The sequence below is a fragment of the Lissotriton vulgaris genome, chromosome 8 (genome assembly GCF_964263255.1).
Source record: "Lissotriton vulgaris chromosome 8, aLisVul1.2, whole genome shotgun sequence".
NCBI lineage: Eukaryota > Metazoa > Chordata > Amphibia > Caudata > Salamandridae > Lissotriton > Lissotriton vulgaris.
In genome coordinates this window covers 139,466,221-139,493,704 of record NC_141696.1, presented here as the reverse complement: position 1 = coordinate 139,493,704, position 27,484 = coordinate 139,466,221, and the positions used below count along the sequence as shown (strand labels likewise).

The following is a 27,484-nucleotide window of genomic DNA, read 5'->3' as shown; positions in this document are numbered from 1 at the left end:
ACCCTCGTAGATACATTCAGTTGTCCATAATGTAATGGATCAGTTTAACAATCACAAAAAGTGTTGAACACAACTTCACATTAGGCACCAATTCAAAGATCAATTATATCTTTTAAAAAATGTAAGTAAGTGCAAAAGTCCATCAATTTGTATTCCACTCGTTGGTTTATTCAATAGGTACTCCCAGCAAGGATTCAGCCAACACGTTGGTTTATTCAGTAGGTACTCCCAGCATGGATTCAGTCAACACGTTTCTTCTAACATAGACTTTTTCAAGGTGATTTCAAATAAGATGTCTAGACATTCCTGGCGTAACTATCCTGCCATGAGGTCATACGATAAAATCCACAAATTGTCAGACAAGCATCATTTATAGTAATGTAGTCCTCACAAATTAGCGTACTCTCATGCTCAATTGGGTTTTTGTATGTCCTCCATCCAAAAAGCGATGTCTTGACAAGTGAGTAGTACCTCATGCAGACAAATGCGTTCGGAGTTTACTGGTAATGATGGAGCCTAAAATAAAGCAGCAGTCCCAAAGGAAACGATCCACTCAGAAGGAGGTAACAAGTAGGCTTCCTCTCCGAAAAAGAGTAACTGCGTTATATGGGACGTGAGTCAGTGTAATCTGGGCCGCGTCACCGTGTTCGTTCCCCGCCGTGAATTTGTAATTTGTAATTTGTTTATATAGCGCTAGAATCGACCCCCAAAGAGGTATCTCCACGCTTTCGGAACCATGAGGAGAGGGAAAGGAAAACCTGCTCAAACAAGACGGAATAGGAACGTCTTGAGCATTTTCCTGAACTGTAGGTGTTCATCGCATTGTCTCAAGTGCAGTGGAAGTTCGTTCCACATGCGGGGGCCGCAGTAAGAAAGAGCTTTTCCACCTTGTCTGGTCTTTCTGATTCGTGGTATAGCCAGTAGGTGCTTGGCTCCTGAGCGAAGAGATCTGCCAGGAGTGTATGGCACAAATTTCTCAACAAGATATGAGGGGCCCAGATTGACCAAAGCCTTGTGGGCAATGCAACATGTTTTGAACTGAATACGTTGGCGGATAGGGAGCCAATGTAGTTGCAACAGTAGGGGGCGGGAGAGGGTTCGGGGGGGGGGAACACGAAGCACCAACCGGGCCGCCGTATTCTGCACCACCTGCAATCTATTGAGGGGGGGCTCATTGGTTGATAGCAGCAAGCCATTGCAACAGTCCAGGCGGCTTAAGACTATCGCCTGAACTATGGTTTTCCTCACAGAGTCTGGTAGTACAGGAAAGATTCGACGCAGCATGCCAATAACATGAAAGCAAGGTCCAGCAACTAGATTAACATGGTCTTTCATACTGAGATCGCGATCAAGGCGAATCCCCAGATTTTTCACCGAAAGTTTAGGCAGAGGGAGAGGTCCTAAATCTGTTGGCCACCAATCCGGTGTCCACAGGAGGGGGGCTTCTCCCATAAGCATGAGCTCTGTTTTATCTACATTGCACTGGAGATAATTACTCCGCATCCAGTGCGAGATGGCCCTCATTCCCTTGGAGAAAGCCAGTTGGACCTCGGCTGTGAATTTGCCAATAGGAAAAAGAAGTTGAGTATCATCCACATAAGAAATGGGGATGAACCCAAATGATCTTATAAGGTTGGCCAAGGGAGCAACATAAATGTTGAAAAGGGTAGGGCTCAGACAGGAGCCCTGAGGTACTCCCTTGGTCATACCCAGAGGCTCAGACTGGTATGGTCCAAATTTAACAGTTTGGAAGCGTTCTGTTAGGAAACTCTTCATCCATGCTAGTGTTGAATCTCTCAGTCCAGCTTCCTCCAGTCTTCTTAGCAAGATATCATGGGAAATCGTGTTAAACGCCGCAGAAAGGTCCAACAGCACTAGAATCGCTGAATGGCCCTTGTCTAGGGTAATTCTGATGTTATTGGTTAATATAAGTAATGCTGATTCGGTGCTGTGTCTGGGCCTGAACCTGGACTGAGAATGATCTAAGCATCCAGATAGTTCGACGTGGTTGGACAGATGTGTATTCACATGTTTCTCCATAATTTTGCTCCAGAAAGGGAGGAGAGGGATGGGACGAAGTACTTATATGAGATTCATTTAGGTGGGAGCCCCCGATAAGCTTCCTCACTAGGAAGTAGTTTATCCAACATGTGCTCATGTGATCAAATAGCCATGGTTGGCACTTTATGCTTTTAGGCTCTATATTGCAGTTTATTGTTTTAAAATTCCTAACTCCTGTTCTACTGATTGGATTTTTTTTGTTTTGGTCTTAAATTATTTATTGCATTTTCTTCTCTTTATCTAAATTGGTGAGGGATTTTTCTTCTGTTGTCTTTCAACTTATTGCTGTTTGAAGTGCTGCAAATATACTTTACACATTGCCTCGAAGTTAAGCCTGACTGCTGTGTGCCAAGCTACCAGGGGGTTGAGCACAGGCCAATTTGGGGTTTGCTTGACCTTACCCTGATTAGGACTGTGGTTGCTGCTTAACCAGCGCTCAGGACTTGTATTTGTGCAGTGCTATAAAGTGTTTTGGTGTACACTACCCTCCCATTTCTAAGACCAATTTCAGTTTTAAAATCTCCCTGATTGATCTTTTAGTTTTAAATTCATTCCTACCCAACTGATTGTGTCTGTGATCTCACTTGCAAGGATGGAGTTTGAGCTTGTCAACCTGGAGGGTTACACTGTTGCTCAGCTCAAGTAGTTTTGCCAGGAGAGAGGGCTGCCTGCTAAAAGCAACACCAAGAAGGCCGAGATCTAAAAGGCCTTGAGGGCTTGGGCAGAGGCCCCCCTATTGCCACCTAACCAAAAAGTGTAGGTTATGGAGGCCATGACCCTACAAGACCATTGGTCTGGGCTTTATGATGTAAAGGAGAACAAGAGTGATGGCACCCACTTGGTAGTCCTCAAGACTCACAGGAACCCTTTAAGGGTCCTACATGTCAATAACCTGAAACCCCACTTCGAGAGGTCTGAGTTAACCATGCTCCTGGTCACGGATGATGGGGTGGAAGAGGAGAGTGAACCTCCTCCGACCTCTTTCATGCCAAGGTTGCAGGATGGGTCAGTGGATGGTGTCAGCCTCTCCCCTGCACTGACCCCAGAGCAACAGAGAGATTGTTTCCAGGTATTGGGGCAGTTTACCTCTTTATTCTCATTTACTCCAGGACTCACTGCAAGGTGAACATATGATATTGACACTGGGAACAGCACACTTGTGAAGAGCAACATTTACAGGTTGTCTGGTAAGGTGAGAGCCAGCATTAAGGAGGATGTCTCAAAGATGCTAATGTTAGGGGTTATTGAGCCCTTTGACAGCCCTTGGTTCAGCGTAGTGGCGTTGGTCCTCTAGAACGTAGGTTCTGTGTGGATTACCGTGGGCTCAATTCAGTCACCAAGACAGACACACACCCCATTCCCAGAGCTCATAGATCAGCTAGGAGCCACCAAGATCCTTACCAAGTTATAATGTCTGGGTACTGGAAGATTGCCTTGAATGAGGTTGCTAAAGAGAGGTCTACATTCTCTACCCCAGTTCTGGGTCATGCCTTACAGGTTGAAGAATGACCCTGCCATCTTCCAGAGGTTGGTCAACCAGGTTTCGGCTCGGGTGGAGAACTCCAGTGCCGCCTATCTAGATGACACTGAGGTCTTCAGTTCTAGTTGGGTGGACCACCTGTGCCACCTCAGAAAAGTGTTTCAGGCTATGCAGAAGGCAGATCCTACTATCAAGACCAATAAGTGCCATTTAGAGCATGGTTCAGTGGTGTACTTGGGTCACAAAGTGGGAGGAGGCAAGATGCAGCCCCTCCGGACCAAGATTGAAACTATTCTGGCTTGGGTATGGCACCATTGTGTCAGCCTTGACAGAGCTGACTTCCAAGAAACACCCATGTTAGGTGATCTGAACAGAAGCGTGACAGAAAGCTTTTGACACACTGGAGGAGGCCAAGAGGTCATTGTGCAGACAGACGCCCCAGAAAATGGCATAAGGGCCCTGCTCTCACAACCTAAAGAAAAATAGGGCCTGGGTCAACCTGTGGCCTTTATCAGTAGGAGATTACTTTCCCAGGAAAAGAGGTGGAGTTCAATAGACAGGGAAGCCTTTGCTCTAGTCTGGGCACTGAATAAGCTGAGACTATTCCTGTTTGGTGCTAACATCTGGGTTCAGACAGACCACAGACCCCTCTGATGGTTAATGCAGATGAGGGGTGAAAACCCCAAACTGTTGAGGTGGTCCATCACACTACATGGAATGGGCTATATGGTGGAACACCACCCTGGCACAGACCATACCAATGCAGATGGTCTCTCCCAGATCTTCCGCCTTAGTGAAGAGAACTCCCAAGGTATTCTGTAGGATAGTTATCTCCACTTTCAGCTAGGGGGTGGAACATGTGTTATACCTGGTATACTTGGTGTGGTTTCCCTGACTTTTTGCCTTCAGACCTCCTGTTTTTCAGACTTTGTTTTTGAAGGGCTTTGGACTTTGTGTACTTTACCAGTGCTGAAAGTGCTTGTGCTTCTTCACTAAAACAAGGTGGAATTGGCTATACCCAATTAGCACATTTAATTTACTTATAAGTCCCTAGTAAAAGGGGCACTACATGTGCCCAGAGGCTATACTTTAAATATTACTAGTGGGTCTGCAGCACTGATTGTGCCACCCACTTAAGTATCTCTTTAAACATGGCTCAGGCCTGCCACTGCAGAGCCTGCATTTGTAGTTGAAACTGCCAATTCTGCCTTGCAAAACAAAAACTTTTAGACAGGCCCAAACCTTCCTTTTTAATACATATGTCACCCCTTTCATAGGCCATGAACTGCCCGGAAGGCATGGTGCAATATATTTAAAACGTAGGACATATACTTAGAAGTTTTACATGTCCTTTCATTGAAAAAAGTTTTTAATTTGTTTTTTTGCTACTGCAAGGCCTATCTCTCCCATAGGATAACATTGGAGTTGGTCTATTACGTTTCATAAGAGTAATTGCCAAATGGGAAGAGATAACAAGTTAGTGTTTGGTATCTCTTGAAACCTATTTTGAAATCCTAACTTATGGTGAAGTCGGATTTTAAATAGCACTTTTGAAAATGCCACTTTTAGAAAGTTGAAGAACAAAAATGGGAGTTTGGCCCAGAAACTGTAGCCAGGTAGGGCCGAAATAAGTAGTGCACAACAGTATACCTGGCTACTCCTTGATTTAACTGCTTCCCATCCTATACGTGGGAACAATGATGTGAGACCAAGCCTTTGAAGTAATTACATAACACGATCGAACTACTGATCAGTTCAGTATTTGTAATCTTACAGGGTCTTCTTTTTCACTGCAGCAGTTCTCTTTTTGAAGTCCACAATGGCTTCTTGCATCAGGGTGCGGAGCAGCTGGTGCATTTGTTTTTCCTTTTCTGATGAGTCCAAACCGGCAAGGATTTTTGATTGAGATGTGTCTGTACACTGTGGATACCAGAAGCAACTTTGTGTCCGACTCCTCTCCGTACTGAGTGATAAAGGAAGTGTGAGACAGCTGATGGCGTCTCTGGCTCTCATGTCCAAGTAAGTATGCAAAGAGTATAGAAATGTTTCTTGCAGATTCGGGCCAGCTCATATTCTTTGTCTGTTCTCATCATGATAAATGCACAGTAAACATAACACTTTTTTAACATACATTCTCTTGTTTTTGCACCTTATGAAGAGGGCAGGAGCATCCATCATGCGTTTTCTCCACACACTCACTTTTAGAGCGCAGACGATGTATCACTGGGAGCTTAGAGCTGGTGCACGTGAGTCACAAGATGAGAGCATACCTCTTATCTTGGAATGTCGCATGGGGTGTTAGAAAACACCAGCGCTCATAACGAGTAGTGGAGACTGGTCAACCATTTGAAAAAAGAAACCAATAGTCCCGAAACAATCTATGGAAGAAAACAGCCGCTGCATATGTTTAAAATTAGTTGGGCAGTGCTCTCGGGGAGGGCAAAACACCAGATGAGGCATGACCTATACATGCCCTTGGCAAATGAGAAGAATGAAAAATGGAGTGACGATGATGCCAGCAAATGGCAAGCATATGGGCGGGCTGTAAGCCCACAAAGCAGATACAGCATGTCTTGGTTCGAGACAGTACATGTACGCCAGCTAGAGCTGAGACCTAATAACGGGCCCTATGCAAAAGTAAACATGAGCATCTATACTGTCACAGTAGACCCTCCTTGCAAGAAACGCACTCAAATAATGGCAGTTTTACCCCCTCGACTCTGCCCCCGCCCAGCCGGAGAGCCATCATAGCCCCAAGAAATCACCCCATTTCATCTATCTCTATAACTGAAGGTGTTGTATCCCACAGTTAGGGGCCTCTTCTCTATACCACCCCTGTCCCTATGCCTCTTCTTTATCACACAGTAAACAAAGGGTTAAATGTGCTGCATGGTCACCAGTGACCTGGGAAACTCGGATCAGTCGGGATAAGCTGAGGAATCTGCTCTGCAACAGGAAACCTCGGAGGTGAACGACTCACTTTATGGCGCACCTATCTGTTTGCGCTTAGAGTTTGATTTTGACTTACTGGAGGAATTCAAGCACGATGTTGATACTAACATTGGGTGGCTTTCTTTGTTTGGTAATGTTCCACGTACATGATATTAAGTGAAGTGATGGTTTGCACTAGGAATATCTTGGGTTGGTTTGGTGGTTTTGCTGCCATTTTTTTAGATGCTTAGTTTTGCCCCCAGACTTTTCATGGATAGTATGTTCAGCAGAAAATGTGTTATCCGATTTCTGTCTTTTTTTATTTCTCTTACTTTCCCCATTGTCTTTTTTGTATCCCCCTTAATATTTTTTCTTCCTGTCCACTTGTTTGTTTTCGTTACTTAAAAAGCTGCTATCGAAGTAAACATCGATTGTGGTGTTCATGGCTTCTGTAGAGACGTTATCGGGAGCTGGAAGTGACTGCAGAACATTCAGTGTCAATGGAGGAGGAAACTTGAACCATACATCAGCTTTGAGAGAGGATATTGGGCCAGTTTATAACACCGGCAATTCAGACGCTTGGCATTCACAATATCTCGGGGTTCAGTGTAGGAGGAGGAGGAGGAGAGAGAGAATGCTTGTGACGATTTGACATCAAAGGGATAAGTGGACCACATGCAAGGTGGATGAACAGATGTAGCCGGGGGATATTTTTCAAGGTATCTTTACATAAGCTGGTTTGGGATTTTGGATTTTTATGATTACATGAGCTAGTTGAATGGCGTAGTTTCAGAATACTTACCTCAGAGTCTCTCTCTTTGGGCCTGTGAGAGTGTAGGACCCCTCTGGCCCGGTAGCTCCTAGATGAAGTCTTTAGAGATGCATCGGGTCTCAGTATCATGGTCAGGGTAGAGACAGGAAAGGAAGTCCTGAGGTTGGTTTTCATTTAAAATAATTATTGACCACACCGACTACAAGTTCTGAGTACCTCCTTTGCCCTTTTCTTAGGCTATTCTTGTATTGTAAGGAAACAGAGCTTGTTAGAGAAATAATGTATAACCGAACCCTGCAGCAATAACAGCCACGAAGGCCACGTGAGTTTAAAGCTTGCCGCTGACGAGTGCTGCATCTGCACATCAGAAATTTGAATACTGTAAGACCAACTCAACCTTCCATCCTTCTGAGCCACTTAAGTTGAGGAGCATTAAAATTGCTACTAAGGACATATTATTTACAGCACATACAAATGGCAGAAACGTGGTCTGAAGCAATATACTAGAACCAATTTACTATTACAAAATGTCTATAGGTGATAAAACATCGATAGCAAAGAGAGCCAAAGAGGACTCCCAAACACTAAGAAGTGATATAAAATCGAAGTAAAATGGACGTGTGAAAGTCCTGAGACAGTACAGCATGGCAAAGTGGGTGAAAAGAAACCCATTTATTGTAAGGAATTTACAGATTTACTGAGGATTCCCAGAACGACATGGGCAAATATGCTAATAAAGCATGACAATCCATAAAAAGATCCAATGCCTAACACTTTGTCCACCCTCTCCCTCGGACTCATGGGATAATTTTACGGCATGGTAACTCATAGAAAGGATGGGGGTATTTTAAAGAGACACATACGATGCTCAGTAGAACAAGGTCAACGCACCGCACGCAGACCAAACATGCAGCACGGCACCAGATGTCTAAAAATAAATGTTACTGGCATATTTTGTGCTAGTTCACAGCATGAAAATCTAAGAGATTTATTAAAAAAAAGAATTAAAAAAAGACTCATCTCCAATGGCATGCTGGGGGAGTGGTTAGTCAATAACAGATCGTAAACACTGTGTAGGCCAGGCTTAATGTAACGATCTGTGGTTACATAGCATCTCATGATGAGTCAAGTGTCTCTACGTCAAGGGTCTCCCAACTTTTCTGTAATAAGAGCTACTTATGATCAATGAAAATCATCCCGGGCTACTAATAATATTGGTGTTGTAACAGTGATTATTTTTGTGGCTGCCATATGTAAGCTCAGGAGCAGTCATCACCAGTTTATCAGGCAGGGTTGCAAGCAGTTATGTAAAAAGGGCTTTATCGAAGCGGAATGTCTCTGCATGGGTATTGCGGAACAACCACTGATGCAGTGCAATGCATACCTGTTACTATTAGTAATGTCTCCCCAGTGCCGAATGAATCATCTGCCAAATATCCGCTTTAAATACATTTTGGAAATTCTACTATTTTTCTCTAAACTTCAGCCATTTTAGACTTAAATACATGTTTTTTAATGTTGGTACCCATATATTAATTCATCCAAGCAAAGCTTCTCATTTAATAGGCTTGTGCACACAGGAGAGCTACTTATAGGCAGCTGGAGAGCTACCGGTAGCTCAGCAGCTACTCGTAGGAGAAGACTGCTCTAGGTTTGACAATGCAGAAACGGACATCTTCATTAATGGGCCAGGTTGTAACCAGATTTAAGTTCATTTAAGAAGAGACATTTTATACCTTGAAAGTACATAAAGGGACCTTAAGATGATATATTCTCTTTGCCTCTAAAACTTAAAGCAAGAGTTGCAGGGTTAAACAGCTTATGCACGCTTTGAAAAAGGTGATGAACGTGCATGTAAACAAAAAAGGAACACCCTTTTGTTTAAGTAACATTGCCATCTAGCGGTGTACTTTCAGAAGGGAGGCAATTTAGGATGCATTTGGAGCAGAGGCCGCTCTGGGTTTTCACGGAGCATATCTACGCCTTTGGCCTTGTGCGTTTGTTACACCAAGAGATAATGCAGGCTTGGCAAGAGCCACCTGCACCGAACAAATACACAAGGCAAGGCCAGGCTCATTCCTTCCTCCCACTCGTCACTGACGCTTGTGCTGAGACCACAAGATGGCCGCGCATCACAGCCAGTAAAACGGGGCGATGGAAACACTGGCAGATAATCAAGAATGCGGAGCCACCCCTTTGTTCTTGGCACTGGTCCTACCACCTTTGCCAGGAGTCACAAAGGCAGTGTCAGGGGCACAAGGGGTAAGCGAGGGGTCACCGCTGCGACCCTAAATGACAGCCATGACTGCCCCCTGCAGTCTTGCGGCTGTCACTTGCTTTCGATCCAACCGCTGCCATTCACCAGCACGTCTGTCAATGAACCCTAGGTCTCAAAGGCCGAGACATTGCTAAACACAAGCCCTTGCTTCCTGGTTGTGTGAAAGGGCCTGGAGGGGCGACATGTGCCCTGTATTGCCCATTTAAAGACAAAATGGGAAAAAACAATAAAACACGTCTCTATGTTGCTCTTTTGAACTCCTCCACCATTGACCCTTCTGTCTCTATATTCATCCTCTCTCTATTCCTTTCTCTGTCTCACACTCTACAACTTCTCCCTCTATCCGTTCTCTACTTTCCTTTCTTTTTTCTCTTTCCCTCTCTCCCTCACTCTCATTCATGCACACCTCTTTGGCGGGGATAAATCTGACTACGCATTAGTGAGACGCTCTCAGCCAGTGCCAAACAACACATTTTTGTAAGCGAGTGTAAAAACCTTTAAGTACAGAATAGAAATGGAAGATCTTTAAATGAGAGAGCTCGTTTTTCGGTGCCGACTCTCCTTGTTCATAGTACAGACCCTATACCAAGGTTGGGATAATCCAGACCATGTTTAAAGGAGCTGCCTTACGCTTAAAACACAGCAGACGTCGGCTCTTAATGTTTAAATGATGCGTACAATCGAAATTGCACGTTTAAGCTGTCTGACCCAGACATGGTACACTATGTAGAATAATCTTTCTTTCTACAACTTAATTCCCCGATGCCTTGCTATCTCAGAAAGCCTTCTCTCCCTATACTCCTAAAATTCTGCACGGAAAATTGGCCTTGACTTCCGCTTGATTCCTCTCCTTTCTTTAGGTCTCGCCTGTCGATGCGCATGCGCATCGAGCAAGCGAGACTATGGGGGCTTATCCACTCTTTATCCAACTTGCAAGGAATCGTGGCGATTCCTTGCAGTGCCCGTGACTTTTAAGCTCAATGCGCATGCGCATTGAGCTTAAAAGCGCGTGCACATGCCCCCAGCCGCCTGCCTTGCCTACTCTCCCGCCCCCTCACTTCTTGATTGCACGGCCGCTAGGCCGTGCCTCCCCTACTCCTCCTCCTACTCTCCTCCCCTCCCGTCTGTTCCCGCACTCCTCCCACACCCCCGCTCCGCCCCCTCACTCTGTTTCACGAGCTCATCATCGAGGAGGTCTGCATCAACCGTGAATAACAAAACGTCCCCCAAACACGCTGACGCTGCATTCCTAAAATAAGTAAGTTATGCGATTTTATTTTTTACGAGCAGTAGTTTAACTTCACGTTTCTTAAAATCGGCCCAACACACTAATGAGTCACTCCGTTTTTCAACAGTTTATGATCACATCAGCCCAATGACGTCCGTCTTTGTTTACCCGCTCCGCCCCCTCCCCTTCCCGCCGTGTCGCATACCGTGTTTTTATTGACCATGTGCCCCGTGTTTACTATCATTAGGAGCCGAATCCAACCAACCGTGAATAACAAAACGTCCCCCAAACACGCTGACGCTGCATTCCTAAAATAAGTAAGTTATGCGATTTTATTTTTTACGAGCAGTAGTTTAACTTCACGTTTCTTAAAATCGGCCCAACACACTAATGAGTCACTCCGTTTTTCAACAGTTTATGATCACATCAGCCCAATGAGGCAATCCTCCCCAGTCCTCACAAATTGAATGGCATCCCACTGACTATCTATGTGCTACAAGTAAGATTCCATTGCCAATCACTTTAACTAAACGTAAAAACTTGGCCACAGTCTAAGTTTCTTGGTACTCAAATAATGTGGGCCTATGTTATTTCCACTAGGTTTGCATACCAAAAACTCACTGCATCACTTGAATGCCGTAGAGCGCATAAGACTACATACACGAGGGAAGTCCCGCTCCGCCCCCTCCCCTTCCCGCCGTGTCGCATTTCTCCTCCCCTCTCCCCTCTCTCCGTCTTGTTTTTTATTTAACTAGAAGTACCCACATCTATAGCACAGATATTAGCAGCCCCTTAAGACTCAGAATGATCCATTAATATCGTTAGACAGGTCACGCCAACTTTCCAGTGATATTCCGATCTGCATTTTACTTTCACATGTACCCCTTAGGTGTTAAATTGCACAAACTGCATTTGACAACACTACAAGTACCGAAATGCAAAGCGTAGAGATCAGCGACCTCGTACAGTTTTTGACCCTATAAGTAATCGTGTTCGAGTAGCAACGCCCTCTTCCGCATTCCTGTGATGCCGGAATGATGAGGCGAGGGACAAATGTTGGAAAATCAACCCATAGACTCGGGCAAGTTCAACTACAGTGTAACAGAGTGTGACCGAAATCTGATAACATTCTCGAACCGTGTCTTTATTGACCATGTGCCCCGTGTTTACTATCATTAGGAGCCGAATCCAACCAACCGTGAAGGCTAGAATCGGCACTGCCTAGCAGCGATTTGGAAACAAAACTCGATTTGCTAATGGTGTAGCGGCTTTGTAGATTCTTGCACCAAAGATGGCTGGCTTCCTCCTCTCTCCCAGCACCCTCTTCATTCACATTGTGTGTACTGCTGCAGATGTGTGTTTACAGTGGGGGGATGGAGACAGCGTCTGTTCCCGCACTCCTCCCACACCCCCGCTCCGCCCCCTCACTCTGTTTCACGAGCTCATCATCGAGGAGGTCTGCATGTATGTATATTTTAATCTGTATTGGATTACATCAGCCTGTCCCCGCCAGGCTAGAATCGGCACTGCCTAGCAGCGATTTGGAAACAAAACTCGATTTGCTAATGGTGTAGCGGATTTGTAGATTCTTGCACCAAAGATGGCTGGCTTCCTCCTCTCTCCCAGCACCCTCTTCATTCACATTGTGTGTACTGCTGCAGATGTGTGTTTACAGTGGGGGTATGGAGACAGGGAGAGCGTAGTTATTTTGAATCACATGCCAGCGCTTAAGCAGCATTGCCCCTCTTTGAATCAGTCCAAAGTGTTTTGCCGGCCCTGTGCCAACAACACACTGAAGAGTGTCTTTGTGTGGAGCTGAGTTCCGGATTTCATCGCTTCCTCTAGGTCTGCCCATGGCTCTGTGGTGATTGTCGTGAGCTCTTTTAATCCCATGAGTGGTGGACTCTTTCCATGAAGGTTAGAGGTGGACTCTGGCTCGGTTTACATTCAAGCCTATTTGCATAAAATTATTTCTAATGCATTTTCAGCTTCACCCGTTAAGGGGGTATTATACATGTGTTTGTTGCGAAAGAAGAGTGCATGTTGAGGCCATAATTAGGACATTGCAGGATTCTCTTCATGTTGCTGTGCAGTCTCCTTTGGTGTGACACCACAGCTACAGGGCATTCGGTTACTAAGTTAATGGAATGTCATTAGCTATAGATTTCTTGGACACATAGCTAGGAAACGCAAAAATGATAGGAGCAATGCTTGAAAAATAGTCTAAACCGCTGTCACTTTCTATGGTAATCGTTCCCACCCAGGGTTTATTCCTACTCACCCTCACTCACCCTCACCCACACTCACCCTCACTCACCCTCACCCACACTCACCCTCACCCACACTCACCCTCACCCACACTCACCCTCACCCACACTCACCCACACTCACCCTCACCCACACTCACCCTCACTCACTCACACTCACACTCACCCTCACTCACACTCACCCTCACTAACCCTCACCCACCCTCACTCACCCTCAACGCCTCACCCTCACTCACCCTCAACCCCTCACCCTCAACCCCTCACCCTCACTCACCCTTACCCTTCACCCTCAACCCCTCACTCACCCTCACTCACCCTCACTCTCACTCACCCTCAGCATCACCCTCACTCACCCTCAACCCCTCACCTACCCTCACCCTCAACCCCTCACCCTCACACTCACTCACCCTCAACACCTCACTCGCCCTCACCCTCACTCGCCCTCACCCTCACTCACCCTCAACACCTCACTCGCCCTCACCCTCACTCACCCTCAACACCTCAACCTCAACCCCTCACCCTCACTCACCCACCCTCACTCACCCTCACTCTCAACCCCTCACCCTCACTCACCCTCAACCCCTCACCCTCACCCACCCTCAACCCCTCATCCTAACTCACCCTCACTCACTCACCCTCACTCTCACTCACCCTCACCCTCACTCTCACTCACCCTCCCTCTCACTCACCCTCACTCTCACTCACCCTCACCCACCCTCACCCTCACTCACCCTCACTCTCACTCACCCTCACTCACCCTCACTCACCCTCACTCACCCTCAACCCCTCACCCTCACACAGTGCAATAGGTCTCGGAGCATTTGAGTTAGAGCTTTTAGATTTGTTTATGGCTTTTTTTATTTGTAATTCTTTAGCATTGGCTACAGGAAACAAAAATGCTAAAGATTTACAAAAAAAACCCATAAACAATTCTAAAAGCACTAACTCTAATGCTGCGAGACCTATTGCATTTCCAATGCTTGTTTTTCAGAGCGGCCATCGTCTTACGTTCCATACACTGCATGTATTCTGTGTCTGGGTATAGCCTCCTCTCCCTCCTGTGGGCTTTAATCTCTCTCATTGTAATTCTGCCACTGGCTGTTACGTCTATTCATAGATCACAACCTCTCCTTTTTGAAACCCTACCCCTGTAACCTAACATTAGCTCATCTCCACCAGCATATCTATCCCACCAACCATTCACCTGAAGCCACATAGCCTGCACCAATGATCACATCTAACCAGTATTAATATAATCTGAAACAAAGTAACTGGAGTAACTGTATACAATCTTTTCTTGAGTGCACGACTAATCACAATAACCACTGGAATAACCGCTAACCTGGGGTTCGGGAGTAGTGTGCTACTCTCCGTAAATTGCTTCAACGCCTTGTTAGGGACTGTGAGCACTATATAAATACAATACATTTCCCCACCTAACATTTACATAACATTTACACCTCTCCAACAATGGAAAAAGGATAGTCACAGATTTAAAAGAGGCAGGCTAGAAATGCGTACAATGGGCATCTTACTCTCTGGGCCGGTCATCCCACGCACCGCGCACACTCTCTGCGAGTGAGCCCAGGTTCCAACCCTGCCGATTGCCGCCACTGCCAGCAGCCGTGCTCCTGGTCTGCTGGAGCGGTAGTTCCTCTGCTGCGCTGCGGTAATCAACGTCGCTTGTGTCAGCGTTGCCCCCCGTTTGTTTTCCCCATCGTTTACTCCCTGCATTGCCCCCAGCTCTAAGTATCTTGTTTTGTGCATTTTTTACCTTCTATGCTGTCCGCTTGTTGTGCCCTCTGATTTTCTTTGTTCCCCCTCGTTGTTCCCCCTCCAGCCCCGGTCGCCTTTCCCGCCCGCTCCCCGCCGCTGCCCCCCTGCGGCCCGCCCCCTTCCCTCTATCTCCCTTCCCATTCGCCGCCCCGCTCCCGCCTCCCAGCTGCTCCTCCCTCGCTTCGCCCCCCCCCACTCTCCTTATATGGCAGAGTGGCAGACGCGCAGCGTTGACGCGTAGCGTTGACGCGCAGCGGGCGCGCCGATTGAGCGCCGAAGGTGCACCAAAGGTAAGCCCGTCTGCGCCCCTCCGCGCCCAGTGCCAGGACCCCTGGCTCTCACAGACACCAGTAATATTGGAAGAAGGAGGCCCCTACCTAAAAGGATGAACCCTAGTAGGGATATGACAATTTTTAGAAAAAGCTCACTGGAACACCGGGTTATGTGTATATTTCTAGAAATCTATCACATATTGTTAATACATAGATTGAAATACCAGAATAGTGGATTTATAAAACTTCTTTTTAATTATTTTTTTCTCACAAATGTTATTTAACTTTTTATCACTTTTTTTTAAATTCACCATATATACAACTTTTTACAATAATTTATACAAGTTACTAAACATATATAAATTTCTAATCACCAAAAATTCTATTCCCTGTACTAAAGCTTGAATCAACAATTGATTATTAATGTCGAATACAAAACTAGATCCAGATCCAACGCGTTTCGGCGAGTTGCCTTCATCAGGAGTTCTGTATTTTCAATTGTTGGAATGATACTATAATGGTGGAAAATACTCAGTTAATTTTTCTTAAAAACAAGACAATCTATATTACACAACATGCGACAGCCCACCCGCCGGACCTACGACGCCACCGAACTCTACGCACTCAACGCCGGTCGAATCCCGGGCTGCTATCGAGCCACCCCGAGACGCACCCACGGACCCTTCTGCTGCCACTCCTGCAAGTTCATCTGCATCCGGACCTGCACTACACCAGCACCGACCAAGCCGAGCACCAGCAGCAACCACCTCAAGTGCATCCTGCTCAACACCCGCTCCATCCACAGACACACCGTCGAGCTCTGGAACCTGCTCGACACCACAGCCCCAGACGTCGCCTTCCTCACGGAAACCTGGATGAATGCCTCCTCAGCGCCCGACATCGCCATCGCCATCCCGGACGGCTACAAGATCATCCGGAGGGACCGCGTCAACCAGACAGGAGGAGGCATCGCCATCATCCACAGGAACACCATCCGCATCACGACCAACACCGACGACACCCTCGCACCCGCCGAACACCTGCACTTCCAGATCCACATCAACCCCAAGACCACCCTCAGCGGCACCCTCATCTACAGACCCCCGGGACTACGCACACAATTCAGCGAAGACATCGCCAACTTCATCAGCCCGCACGCCCTCCTCTCCGCTGACTACATCCTCCTCGGGGACCTCAACTTCCACCTGGAGATCAACAACGACCGCAACACCACCACCCTGCTGGACAACCTCGCCAACCTCGGTCTCAAGCAGCTGGTGACCACCCCCACCCACTACGCCGTACACACACTCGACCCCGTGTTCTCCTCCAGCAAGGACATCGTCTTCAGCCACGCCACCGGACTCCACTGGATGGACCACAGCTGCGTCCACTTCAGCTTCAGAAGGACCACGATCCACCACCACCAGCAACAGGTTGCACGCAGAAGCTGGAACAAGATCACAGCCGACCATCTCGCGACTTCCCTGAGCATGAACCCTCCCACCAGCGCAACCAACCCAAGCCAGGCAGCCACCAACCTCGCGAAGTGGATCAGCAACTGCGCAGACAACCTCACCCCTCTGAAGACCCCGCCTAGCAGACCCGGCAGCAAGAAAGCCCCATGGTTCACCGACGAACTTAAGACCTCCAAGAAGAACTGCCGAGCACTCGAGAAAGCCTGGCGCAGAGACCCAACACCGAACAACATGACTGCCCTCAAGCTCGCCACCCGAAAAAACCACCAACTGATCCACGCCACCAAGAAAACTGCATTCAAGAAACGACTGGACAACAACGCACACAACAGCAAGGAACTCTTCAACATCGTTAAAGAGCTCTCCAACCCCAACGCCGGGAAACAACGACATCACCCCTTCGCAAGACCTCTGCAACTCCCTCACCTCCTACTTCCACAACAATATCGCGGACATACACAACAGCTTCAGCACTCAACCGACGCACGCCACGACTGAATCACCGCCCCCCACCACCACCCTCCGCGCCTGGACCCCGATCAGCACCGAAGACACCATCCGCACGATGAACTCCATCCACTCCGGATCTCCGACCGACCCCTGCCCTCACCAAGTCTTCAACAAGGCCGACGCTGTCATCGCACCCCACCTGCGGGACATCATCAACACCTCCTTCGACACCGCTACCTTCCCGGAGAGCTGGAAGCACGCCGAACTCAGCGCTCTACTAAAGAAGCCATCAGCCGACCCCACCGACCTCAAGAACTACCACCCCATCTCGCTGCTCCCGTTTCCTGCAAAAGTCATCGAGAAGACCGTCAACAAGCAGCTGGCTGCCTTCCTCGAGACAAACGGATCCCTCGACCTCTCGCAGTCTGGCTTCCGGGCCAACCACAGCACCGAGACCGCCCTGATCGCAGCCACCGATGACATCCGAGCCCTGCTCGACAGCGGCCCTCATCCTCCTAGACCTCTCCGCGGCCTTCGACACCGTCTGCCACTGTCTGCCACTGTCTGCCACTGTACCCTAGTGCGGCGCCTCAGCAACGTCGGAATCCAGGAGAAGGCACTGGAATGGATCATCTCGTTCCTCGCCGGAAGGACACAGAGAGTCCGCCTCCCCCCGTTCAGATCAGAAGCCACCGAAGTCATCTGCGGCGTTCCTCAAGGCTCCTCGCTCAGCCCAACCCTCTTCAACGTCTACATGAGCCCCCTCGCAGCCATTGCACGCCAACACTAACCTCAACATCATCTCCTACGCCGACGACACCCAGCTGATCCTCTCCCTCACCAACGACCCCGCCACCACCAGAGCCAACCTATACGAAGGGATGACAGACGTAGCCAAGTGGATGATGAACAGCCGCCTGAAACTGAACTCGGACAAGTCAGAAGTCCTCATCCTGGGATCTTCACCCTCTGCCTGGGACGACTCCTGGTGGCCCCCCGCCCTGGGCAGCGCACCCAAACCAACAGACCACGCACGCAACCTGGGCTTCATCCTGGACTCCTCCCTCTCCATGACCAGACAAGTCAACGCCGTCTTCTCGTCGTGCTTCAACATCCTGCGCATGCTACGTAAGATCTTCCGGTGGATCCCCACCGAGACCAGGAAGACGGTCACCCAGGCCCTCATCACCAGCCGTCTGGACTACGGCAACTCCCTCTACACCGGAACCACCGCCAAACTCCAGAAGAGACTCCAGCGGATTCAGAACGCCTCAGCACGACTCTTCCTGGACATCCCCCGTCGCAGCCACATCTCCGGACACCTGAGAGATCTGCACTGGCTCCCGGTCAACAAGAGAATCACCTACCGTCTCCTCACCCACGCACACAAAGCCCTACACAACCAAGGCCCAGGATACCTCAACAGCCGCCTCAACTTCTACGCCCCCACACGCCAGCTTCGATCGACCGGCCACGCCCTCGCCGCCGTCCCCCGCATCCGAAGAGCCACCACAGGAGGAAGGTCCTTCTCCTACCTGGCCGCCAAGACTTGGAACTCCCTCCCGACCCACCTCCGCCTGACCCAGGACCACCTTGCCTTCAGGAAGCAGCTCAAGACTTGGCTGTTCGAGCAGTAGCGGACCCCCCCTCCCCTAGCGCCTTGAGACCCTCCGGGTGAGTAGTGCGCTATATAAATGCTTTGATTGATTGATTGATTGATTGATTGATTCTTACTCAAATCGTACAGGCAGGTTTTGGCACTCAGTTGTATTTGCTGATGCTGGACCCACACAATGTCATATTAAAAAAGAACTATCTTTTGCTAACAACATGGATTTTACATATTTTCAAGCAAATGGGGAAATGATGACCCTTTTTCAATATCTAAGAACCCAGAGGATCCGACTCCCCCCCCCCTTCTCTCCGAACCAACGGAAATCAACTGCGGATTACCCCAGGGATCTTCACTCAGCCCCACGCTCTTCAACATCTACCTCTCCCCAATCAACGCCATCGTCAAACAGCATGGGCTCAGCATCGTATCCAACGCCAATGACACCCAGCTCATCCTTTTGCTCACGAAGAACCCAGAAGACACCAGACTCTGTTTCCAGGAAGGCATGAAGAACGTGGCAGCCTGGATGAAGGACAGCTGCCTGAAGCTGAACTCACCTACCAAGGTCCTCATCCTCAGTCCCTGCACCTCCGCCTGGGACAACACCTGGTGGCTCTCCGTCCTCGGGTGCCCACCCACCCCAACAGACCATGCTCGGAACCTCAGCATCATCCTTCACTCCTCCCTCTCCCTGAACTGCCAGATCAACGCTGTCGCCTCCATTAGTTTCAACTGCCTTCGCATCCTCCGCAAGACCTTCAAGTGGATCCCCTCCGATTGCAGAAGGACCGTCACCCACACACTCATCACCAGCAGACTAGACTACCGCAACGCCCTCTACGCCGGAATCAACAAAACCCTCCTGCGTAGACTCCAGACCATCCAGAACGCCGCAGCCAGACTCGTCCTTGGGACACCGCATCAGGAGCACATGACCCAACACCTACGAGACCTCCACTGGCTCCCCGTCTAGAAGAGGGTACCTTCAATCTCCTCACCCACGCCTACAAATCCCTACACAACATCGGACCCAATTACCTCATTGAGAGAATATCTTTCCAAGTACCCAAGAGGAACCTCCGCTCTGCCGACCTCGCAGAAGTCCCCCGCATCCGCAGACACCGAACCGGTGGGAGAGCTTTCTCCTACATCGCAGCCAGGACTGGAACGAGCTCACTGTGAACATCGGACGCTCCCCGACCCTGTACACGTTCAGGAAGGACCTCAAGACCTGGCTTTTCAACTGACTCTGAAACGACCCCCCCCAGCGCCTTTAGACCCTCACAGGTGAGTAGAACGCTATATAAGCCCCTGATTGATTGATTGAAAGATTGAAAGGAGAATGTTTTACTATGGACTTCCAACTAGTTAATGAAGATCCAAAATAAATTAGGGTAAATAAGCCAGTTCTTATTTCGATTGAATTGTCTTGAACATGATACATTGAATCTGCTTGTAAAATCAACACAATTCGCACATTGTTCGCAAATTTTAAGGCTGCAGGATTACCCATTGGATGCCATCTATGGCCTAACAGAGGTGCTCAAAGAAATGCTAGGAAATGTACATTGAGTGGGACAGCCAAAAGATCTAAAACAAAAACGTAAGCATTTACGATATGACGCATCAGTGAATAACATTAAAACATACTATTTGTGTTCCTCATGATACAACTGTGCAAACAATATAGTTGACTGGTATTTTTGAAAAACAATATTTGCACTGTAAATATGGAATTGATTTTATAATATAATCCTACTTGAGATATTTGTTGCTGATTATTTACATTTGTAGGGTTTTTTTCTATCAAGATCTATTTTAATATTTTTATCATTATATTTGTTATGTTAGAAGTATTTTTATCGCACGCTTATCACTCGTGAGGGTATCCGGGCACCTTGTAGCCAGTGATTGGGGCAAGCCCTGGAGGGCATTACTTGAAAAGCCAGGTCTTCAGCTTGTTGTGGAAGTCAACATGACAAGAGGAGGCTTTGATGTGTTGTGGAAGGTAGTTCCACGGTTTAGGAGTCCAGTATGAGAACCTTGAAAACAAGGAGAGGGGCTCTACAGATCCAAAGGGACAGAGCACCCAGACACATGAGTTGAACACAAATTTTCCCTTTGGTGATCCCGACACCGTGATATACCACTCTTGGCAAGTGTACCCAACTCTCAACTCACATATGCACTCACAGTTAATACTCCACTCAAGATGTATATGCACTTATACACATGTTTAATGAATTTTACAAAATAATTTCTTTCTGTATAAAACAATTTAAAAATAGATGTCACCATATATAGCAGTACAATACAATGTATACCATGCAATAAATAACAATCAATACACTACATGACAATTGATACTGTAATAAAAAAAAACACATTGGAAAGGAAAAACACTAAAGGAAGACAATTAATATTGTCATATCATTTGTTAACCAGAGTCAATAATAGCCAGCACACTGCAGGGGGATCACTTCCCTGTCCTTGTATAACTGCTGACTTTCGCTCAGATTTAACAGGGGCACTCGGGGTTGACTCATTTCGGTGGAGCAATAATGATTAGGCTACCTTCTTCAGGACTCAATTTCTTTCTTCCTTTCCTGATACTTATAACATGATGGTATGCTAGTTTACACCTATTATAGAAAAAACAAATGCAGGTATATATACATCAGAAAGCTTTCACATCTATCCATCTACCCATCTCTCTATCCCGAAGATATGAAAGCTTCCCGATGTATATATACCTACATTTGTTTTTTCTAGAATAGGTAGTAACTAATGAGTGATAGTATTTGACACGTGATGCCTTGTATTCCAGGTCTTGCCTATTAAGGCCGAACTCCCATAGGAGCAGCGACTGACTAGTGTGTTTTACTAGACCAAAAATTAACCTGTAGGCGTTAAACTGTATCTTATCTGGTACGAGTAACAGTTTCCCAAAATAAGTTTGATGACCATAGGAAACAGTAGGTAGTAGTTTGTCATGCACAACTCGGATTATTGCATTGGCCGATGGACTGTGCAGCTGTTTATTTAATTTGCAGAGAGCAAATATAACTGCTGATGTTATTTTCTAAGGTGCTATAATTGTATGGTATGTTTACGGTTATCGGAGAACCATACTCCCAAACAGTTGTAGTTTGATGAATTATCAATCTTCAGTTACCCTCACCATCCATTGCTGATTCAACTTTTGTTTGTATTTGCCGACTATCATTACCTTTGTCTTTACAAAGTCAGCAGTGAGCTGGTTATGAGTGTTATACGAATTAAGCTGGTCAAGTGCTCTCTGCATTCCTATTTCAAGTGTGGTCCAGGATGATTAAGTTGACCGCATTTGCAGTACAGAAAGGCTGTCAGATCCAATACATGGGGGTATTGTTTTAGCGTTTGATATGACGAGGCCCAAGTCTGCTGTATATAAATTGAACAAAATCAGTGCTAACACACTCCCCTGTTTCAGACCTCGGTTTTTCGGGTGCAAATCTATTTCCATTGTCAAGCTTAATACAGACCCATGTACCAGAATAGAGAGCAATAATTGCCTTCAATAAGAGAGAGGAGATGCTTCATATGGATATTTTTGTCCATAATATATTCCCATCCACACTGTTGAATGCAATAGAGTAATCTATGAATCAGGTGAATAGTGGTGGACAGAAGGATATCATGGTTTGATGAGCCAAATAGGATAGGGCGACCATGTTAGCTATGGTCCATGACTTTGGCCTGAAACCAGTTGGGCAATACAGGATTATATTTTCCTCTGCAGACCATGCCTCAAATTCCTGCAATAAAATGTTTGTGTACTCTTTCGCTTCTACGTCTAGCAGAGCAATTAACCAATAATTCGATGGATCTCTGGTGGATGCGTTTTTGTGAGTCATGGCCCAGCAGTGTTTGGTCTCCATGATTACTGTGGTAACTTCTGTGCTGATGGTGTCCCATGTGGCCATTGTGCGGTCTTCATTGGTCACTGGGAGATTTCTGGTTAAAGACATTGGGTCTGATTGTAGTGCGTAGTTGCTGTATATAGTTGTGATCTTGCTGCAAAAGAAGTCTGAAAGGTAGTTACACAGATCTTGGGTTGGGCTGGTGTTGCTGTGGGCATCCTTGTTGATTGTGAAGATTTCTTTGCTGCAGTTGGAGCTGACATTTATTCGTTTTACTACGGCCTTCCCATTAGTTTGTCAGATTAGCTTGTGGTACCTTCTATGGGCAGCTTTGAAAGAGACTTTCTTCACTTCCCCGTGGCTTTCTTTTCCTTTCCATTCAAGTCAATTTAGTGTTGCTTAGTCATTCTGCGGTCTACCATGTACCAGCTGACTTGTGTTCAAGTTTTTGCTGTTTGGCTTGGTTTCTTGGGGCCAGAGTATCATCGCAGTTGGCGTTCCGTTTGTTGAAGTTTTCAATGTCAATGTCGTGCTAGGAAGCCCCAGGGTTATGGTTTGTTCTTGTGGAGGGTGGATGTCCAATCTGCCTCTGTTATGTTGCTCCAGTGCTAATGTGCTGGGCCCACTGTGAGGGTTCCTCTGCATTGTTGTCTGTGCTGATGAATGTTGAATGTGAAACAAACTATGGTGTTTCTCGATGTATAAGGTGTCCAGGTGTCAGGTCTGGGTGTGCTCATGTTGAAGGATATGAAGATAGGATCTGGAATGTGTCCGGCTGCTTGGGTGAGTTCTGTGATGCACTGGCTTAGTTGCATTTGTCCGAGGCTATCAAGAAAGATAGTTGAGTTGGGGTTGGTCCTATCTTTTAGCTGGAAGTTGAGATCTCCTAGGTGTATGACTGCACTGGCTTCATCGATTTATTTCTTCCCCTCCACCCCACGTACTGTGGCTCAACACACAGACTGCACCCACTCCAGAAGCTTTTGCGTCCCAAGGCGTCTTTGGAATGGCACGTTGTGGCTGACCAACCAGAAGCTGAAAGGAGATTGATGGTGCTTGCATACCTTGCACAGTACGTCATGGCGATCGCCTGGAGGTGGCCAGTGGCAAAACTCTTATGCTTTTTCAGTTTCATTTTAGCACCCGTTGCAGCCACAGAGTCCTTTAAGTACGAGGAGCTCAGGTTTGGACAATATATTTGCAAAGATCGGAAATAAGTTACACAACACAAGAGCCAGTTAAATGCACAAAATATACAGCATATGCGCCATGCTATCCAGCTCCTAATATTACTTGTAAAGATCCAGATGGCAATGAGACACTTTTTACGGGGAAAGAAATTGGATTTTACATGCCCATACCGTGCCGTAACGTAAATGGTTACTCCTACAAGGTTGCTGTGGCATTATCCTTATTCCTTGGGTGGTTGGGAGCTGATAGATTTTATCTAGGTTACCCAACTCTTGGCATGTTGACGTTCTGCACTGTTGGGTTTTGTGGTATCGGATGCCTGATTGATTTCGTTCTCATAATCACGCAGATTGTTGGACCTTCTGATGGCTCAAGTTATATAATCGATTACTACGGAGCAAGGCTTAATCAACTGACTATTACCAATGAAACATTAAGAAAAACACAGATGTATCCGTAAAAATCCAAACATGACTAACCATAAAAGGGTCGCAAAGCCACACAAGCAGCTTTGACAGGAAAATGGAACTTCATATGGTTGTTACTTTGGCAGAAAGTATTTTTTGTCCTTTTAAGGAGCAGCCATTGGGAAAACTTTACTGAGTGGTATTGGTAGAATATGAAATTCATTTTCAAAACGACAGTTTCAGAATCTTTAAGAACTAATGCCATGCCAACTAATGTATGTTTTTGTTTGCTGGCTTCCACTCTGTCAACTTAAACAAATCCTTAAGTCTCAGTTACTTCATTGTATGGGCTCAAGCATAAACATTGTTTATTTTGGGGTTTAAGAAGCCACGGAATTACAGAACAATGCTATGAATATGTACATAATTTAATTTACAATCTTTTTGTGTTAATATTTTTTATAGGTGTGAACTGCTATATTGTGTATTGTTTTTTCTAAATAATATTTCGAGACATATGACTGCACTGAAGTCTAGGACTTGTGGGGTGATGAAGTCCGTAATCGTGATGTTGCTCGCAAAGTTGGCTCAGAGGCCTGGGGGGGCAAAAAACCAGGGTACCACCCACGGTGAAGTTTGCTGTGATTTGCAAGTTGAGGATTTCCATGTAGTTTGTTCCGGCTTCTGTGGAGGCGGTGCAGTTGAATGTATTCTTATCAAATATGGCAATTTCTCCTCTGGGCATTCTTAGGTGGTCTTGGTTGGTGATCTTGTATTCGGCGAGGATGGTGGCAGCGATGTATTACTCTGAGGCTATATTCAGCCATGTGTCCATGATGCAGAGGATGTCTGGGGCGATGTCATCCGTCAGGTCCAGATCTCCAATGATTGCTTGCTGAGTGTGCAGGTGTTAAGAAGCATGCATGCTATTGGTCTGTGAGAGGTTTGGGCGTGTTTGTTGGTAGGTGTTAGAGTGGGTGTGGTTTTGGGTGCGTTCTTGGTGGATAATGGAGTTGTGGGAGCAGTGGTGGAGGCAAATGGCAGCAGGTGCAGGTGAAAGTTCCTTCCATGTTGTGATTTGTGGCGTGCCAGCAGAAGGTGGTGCGACGACCGGGCTTCAGGGTGCGAAGATTGGTGGGGTAGTGGTGGGTCAGAGGAGGACCTCAGTTTCTGGTGCGTGGCCCAGATGCAGGCAGGCTTGCCTTGGGGCTCATTTGGATTACAGCGGTTCACACACTGCCTTTGCCCGCACTGCGCCCACAATAAAGTAGGTCTTGGGAGGGGGGTGGAGTGCAGGGGGAGCTGCTGAGGAGGAGTGTGGGAAGACAGGAGGTGTGAGAAACTGATAAGGAGCAGGGGAGGAGGATGGAGGGGAGTACAGAGAGGGCGGGAAAGGGGCACACAGATAGAAGAGAGACACGGCACAAAGATTACAGAAAGAGTGAGATAGATGGCAAAAAGGTCAGAAAAGGAGTGAGAGAGAGAGGCAGGAGGAGTGAGAAAAATGGCACAAAGTGAGAAATTTCAAAAAGAGAGACATGCCAGAAAGAGTGAGAGAAGAGGCACAACTTGCTAGAGAAGAGGCACATAGGGTGAGAGAAGACACATAAAACTACTTTATTTAAAAAGCATTCACAGACATGGTGGTCTACTGACCTCAGCAGGCCATCATCCCTGTGAGTGCTAGGCATAGCCCAATGGGTCGCAAATTGCGGCATGCCCCCTGAATATTAATGAGGCAGGTCCCTTGGGACCCATTGGGAACCGCAAACAGTAAAACACACTGTTGTACATAGCTGTTTGTGATTTACAAATAGCGAATCTAAAAAATTCACTATTATGAAATTGAAAACAGAAGTTTGTGACCAATGTAAATGAGATTGCTGATGCAACTGGCTGGCACTAAACTGAGTACATCTAGGATGGATACAAAGTCCTTCAAGTCACATCCTTGCAGATATAGTTCAGGTCTGCAGAGCTTGAGCAAAAGGAAGGACTCCAAACACAGAATGGAGAGCTTGTGGCAATAACAGTGCCAACCCGTAGGGCTCAAGGCAAAGAGAGGAAACCAACCCCTGACACAGGGCAAGACTGCAGAGCCAGTGGCAGAGGTAGGATCCCCAACCTCAGATATGGTGTAAAGCATGCAGCGAAGTTACGCTCCAGGCCCTGATAGTGCATGGCTGCGGGCAAATACTCCAACCCCAGTTCTAAAGGCTTAGTGCAAGAGAGGCAATTCATTACTATCTTTTACACAGCTCTATAGCAACAGTGCGAAGTGAGGGGCTTAGTACTACCACTGCCTCATATGTATGAGCGCAGTGCAAAAGTGGGGCTCTCTACAGGCACCGAGCGAAGATGGAGGTGGAGTAATACTGACTCAGCATATCTACAGGCCCAGTGCAAGACTAGTGGCTGCAGGGAAACATCTTCATTCACAAACATGCATGTGGAAGTTACAAACTAATATAGCCCCAACTCCTGATCACTACGGGGTACATGGACAGTGTTTAGATGGTTTAGGACATTGCCTTAACTATGTACAGGTAACATGGTGAGCAACCTCAATAGAAAGTAGGAGACAGCAAAGTAATTGTCATAACCCTTGGAATGAACTCTCATGAAAAATGGTCCAATATAGTTCAAGTGAGTAAGACTTAATGAGTCGATTAATACACATAGTAAGTCATTATGTAAGAAGACAGACATTTAAAGTAGTACAAGGTTTTGCTGTCGTATTCTTACCTTTTAGACTTAAGTGCATCGCCCTTTCCACTGTGATGTTGACAGCGAAGGTATTCTCCATGTCTACCTCACAGGCTTCCTCTGATGACTGGAAACCTGGGGCAGCCTCGGAACTTGAAGAGGGTTTTTGGTAGTTTTGTTTGTCTGATGCGTGTGGCTCCCCGTCATCCGTCTCACCTGCTTCAGAGTCGCCCGCGTCCTCTGTGTAACTGTCTCGACGAACAGGAACTGAAGGATGATAAGCTGAAGCAAGAGCAATGTGAACTCTCACACCAGCACCTGACAGGTCAGAGGCATTCCGTTTAAACAATGGATAAACACCTAGATAAAAAAAAGAAAATCCAGCTCAGACTGAACAACAAAAACTACACCAAACTTTCAATACTATATTGTAACTTGTCATTATTTGTCTTTCACTGCCTATGTATATTAAAATGTGAGCAAACTCTATGCCATAAATGGTGAAGTTGTTCACTAAATTACCTAGACAAAATACAACAGCACTTGGACAGTAGGTGGCATTTTGGTTGTGTGAATTGGTATCCAGAAAAATGCAAGCAATGGAAAAGCCAATAGGTCTGGGTTTAATATGCGAGTCATTAGTACATTAGAACAATACACAAAGGAGGGA

The 27,484-nt window shown here is 46.7% G+C and overlaps 1 protein-coding gene and 1 pseudogene across 1 annotated transcript in view; one reads left to right on the top strand and one right to left on the bottom strand.

Annotated features, from left to right (window-relative positions):
* C2CD3 (C2 domain containing 3 centriole elongation regulator) overlaps positions 1-27,484 on the bottom strand; it is a 607,356-nt gene that overhangs the window by 326,177 nt on the left and 253,695 nt on the right. Inside the window, exon 24 of the mRNA XM_086933829.1 lies at positions 26,854-27,174. Within this exon, the coding sequence (XP_086789955.1) occupies positions 26,854-27,174 (321 nt within the window). The remainder of the gene's footprint in view (positions 1-26,853; positions 27,175-27,484) is intronic.
* Positions 23,520-24,161, top strand: LOC147693616 (TM2 domain-containing protein 1 pseudogene; annotated as a pseudogene).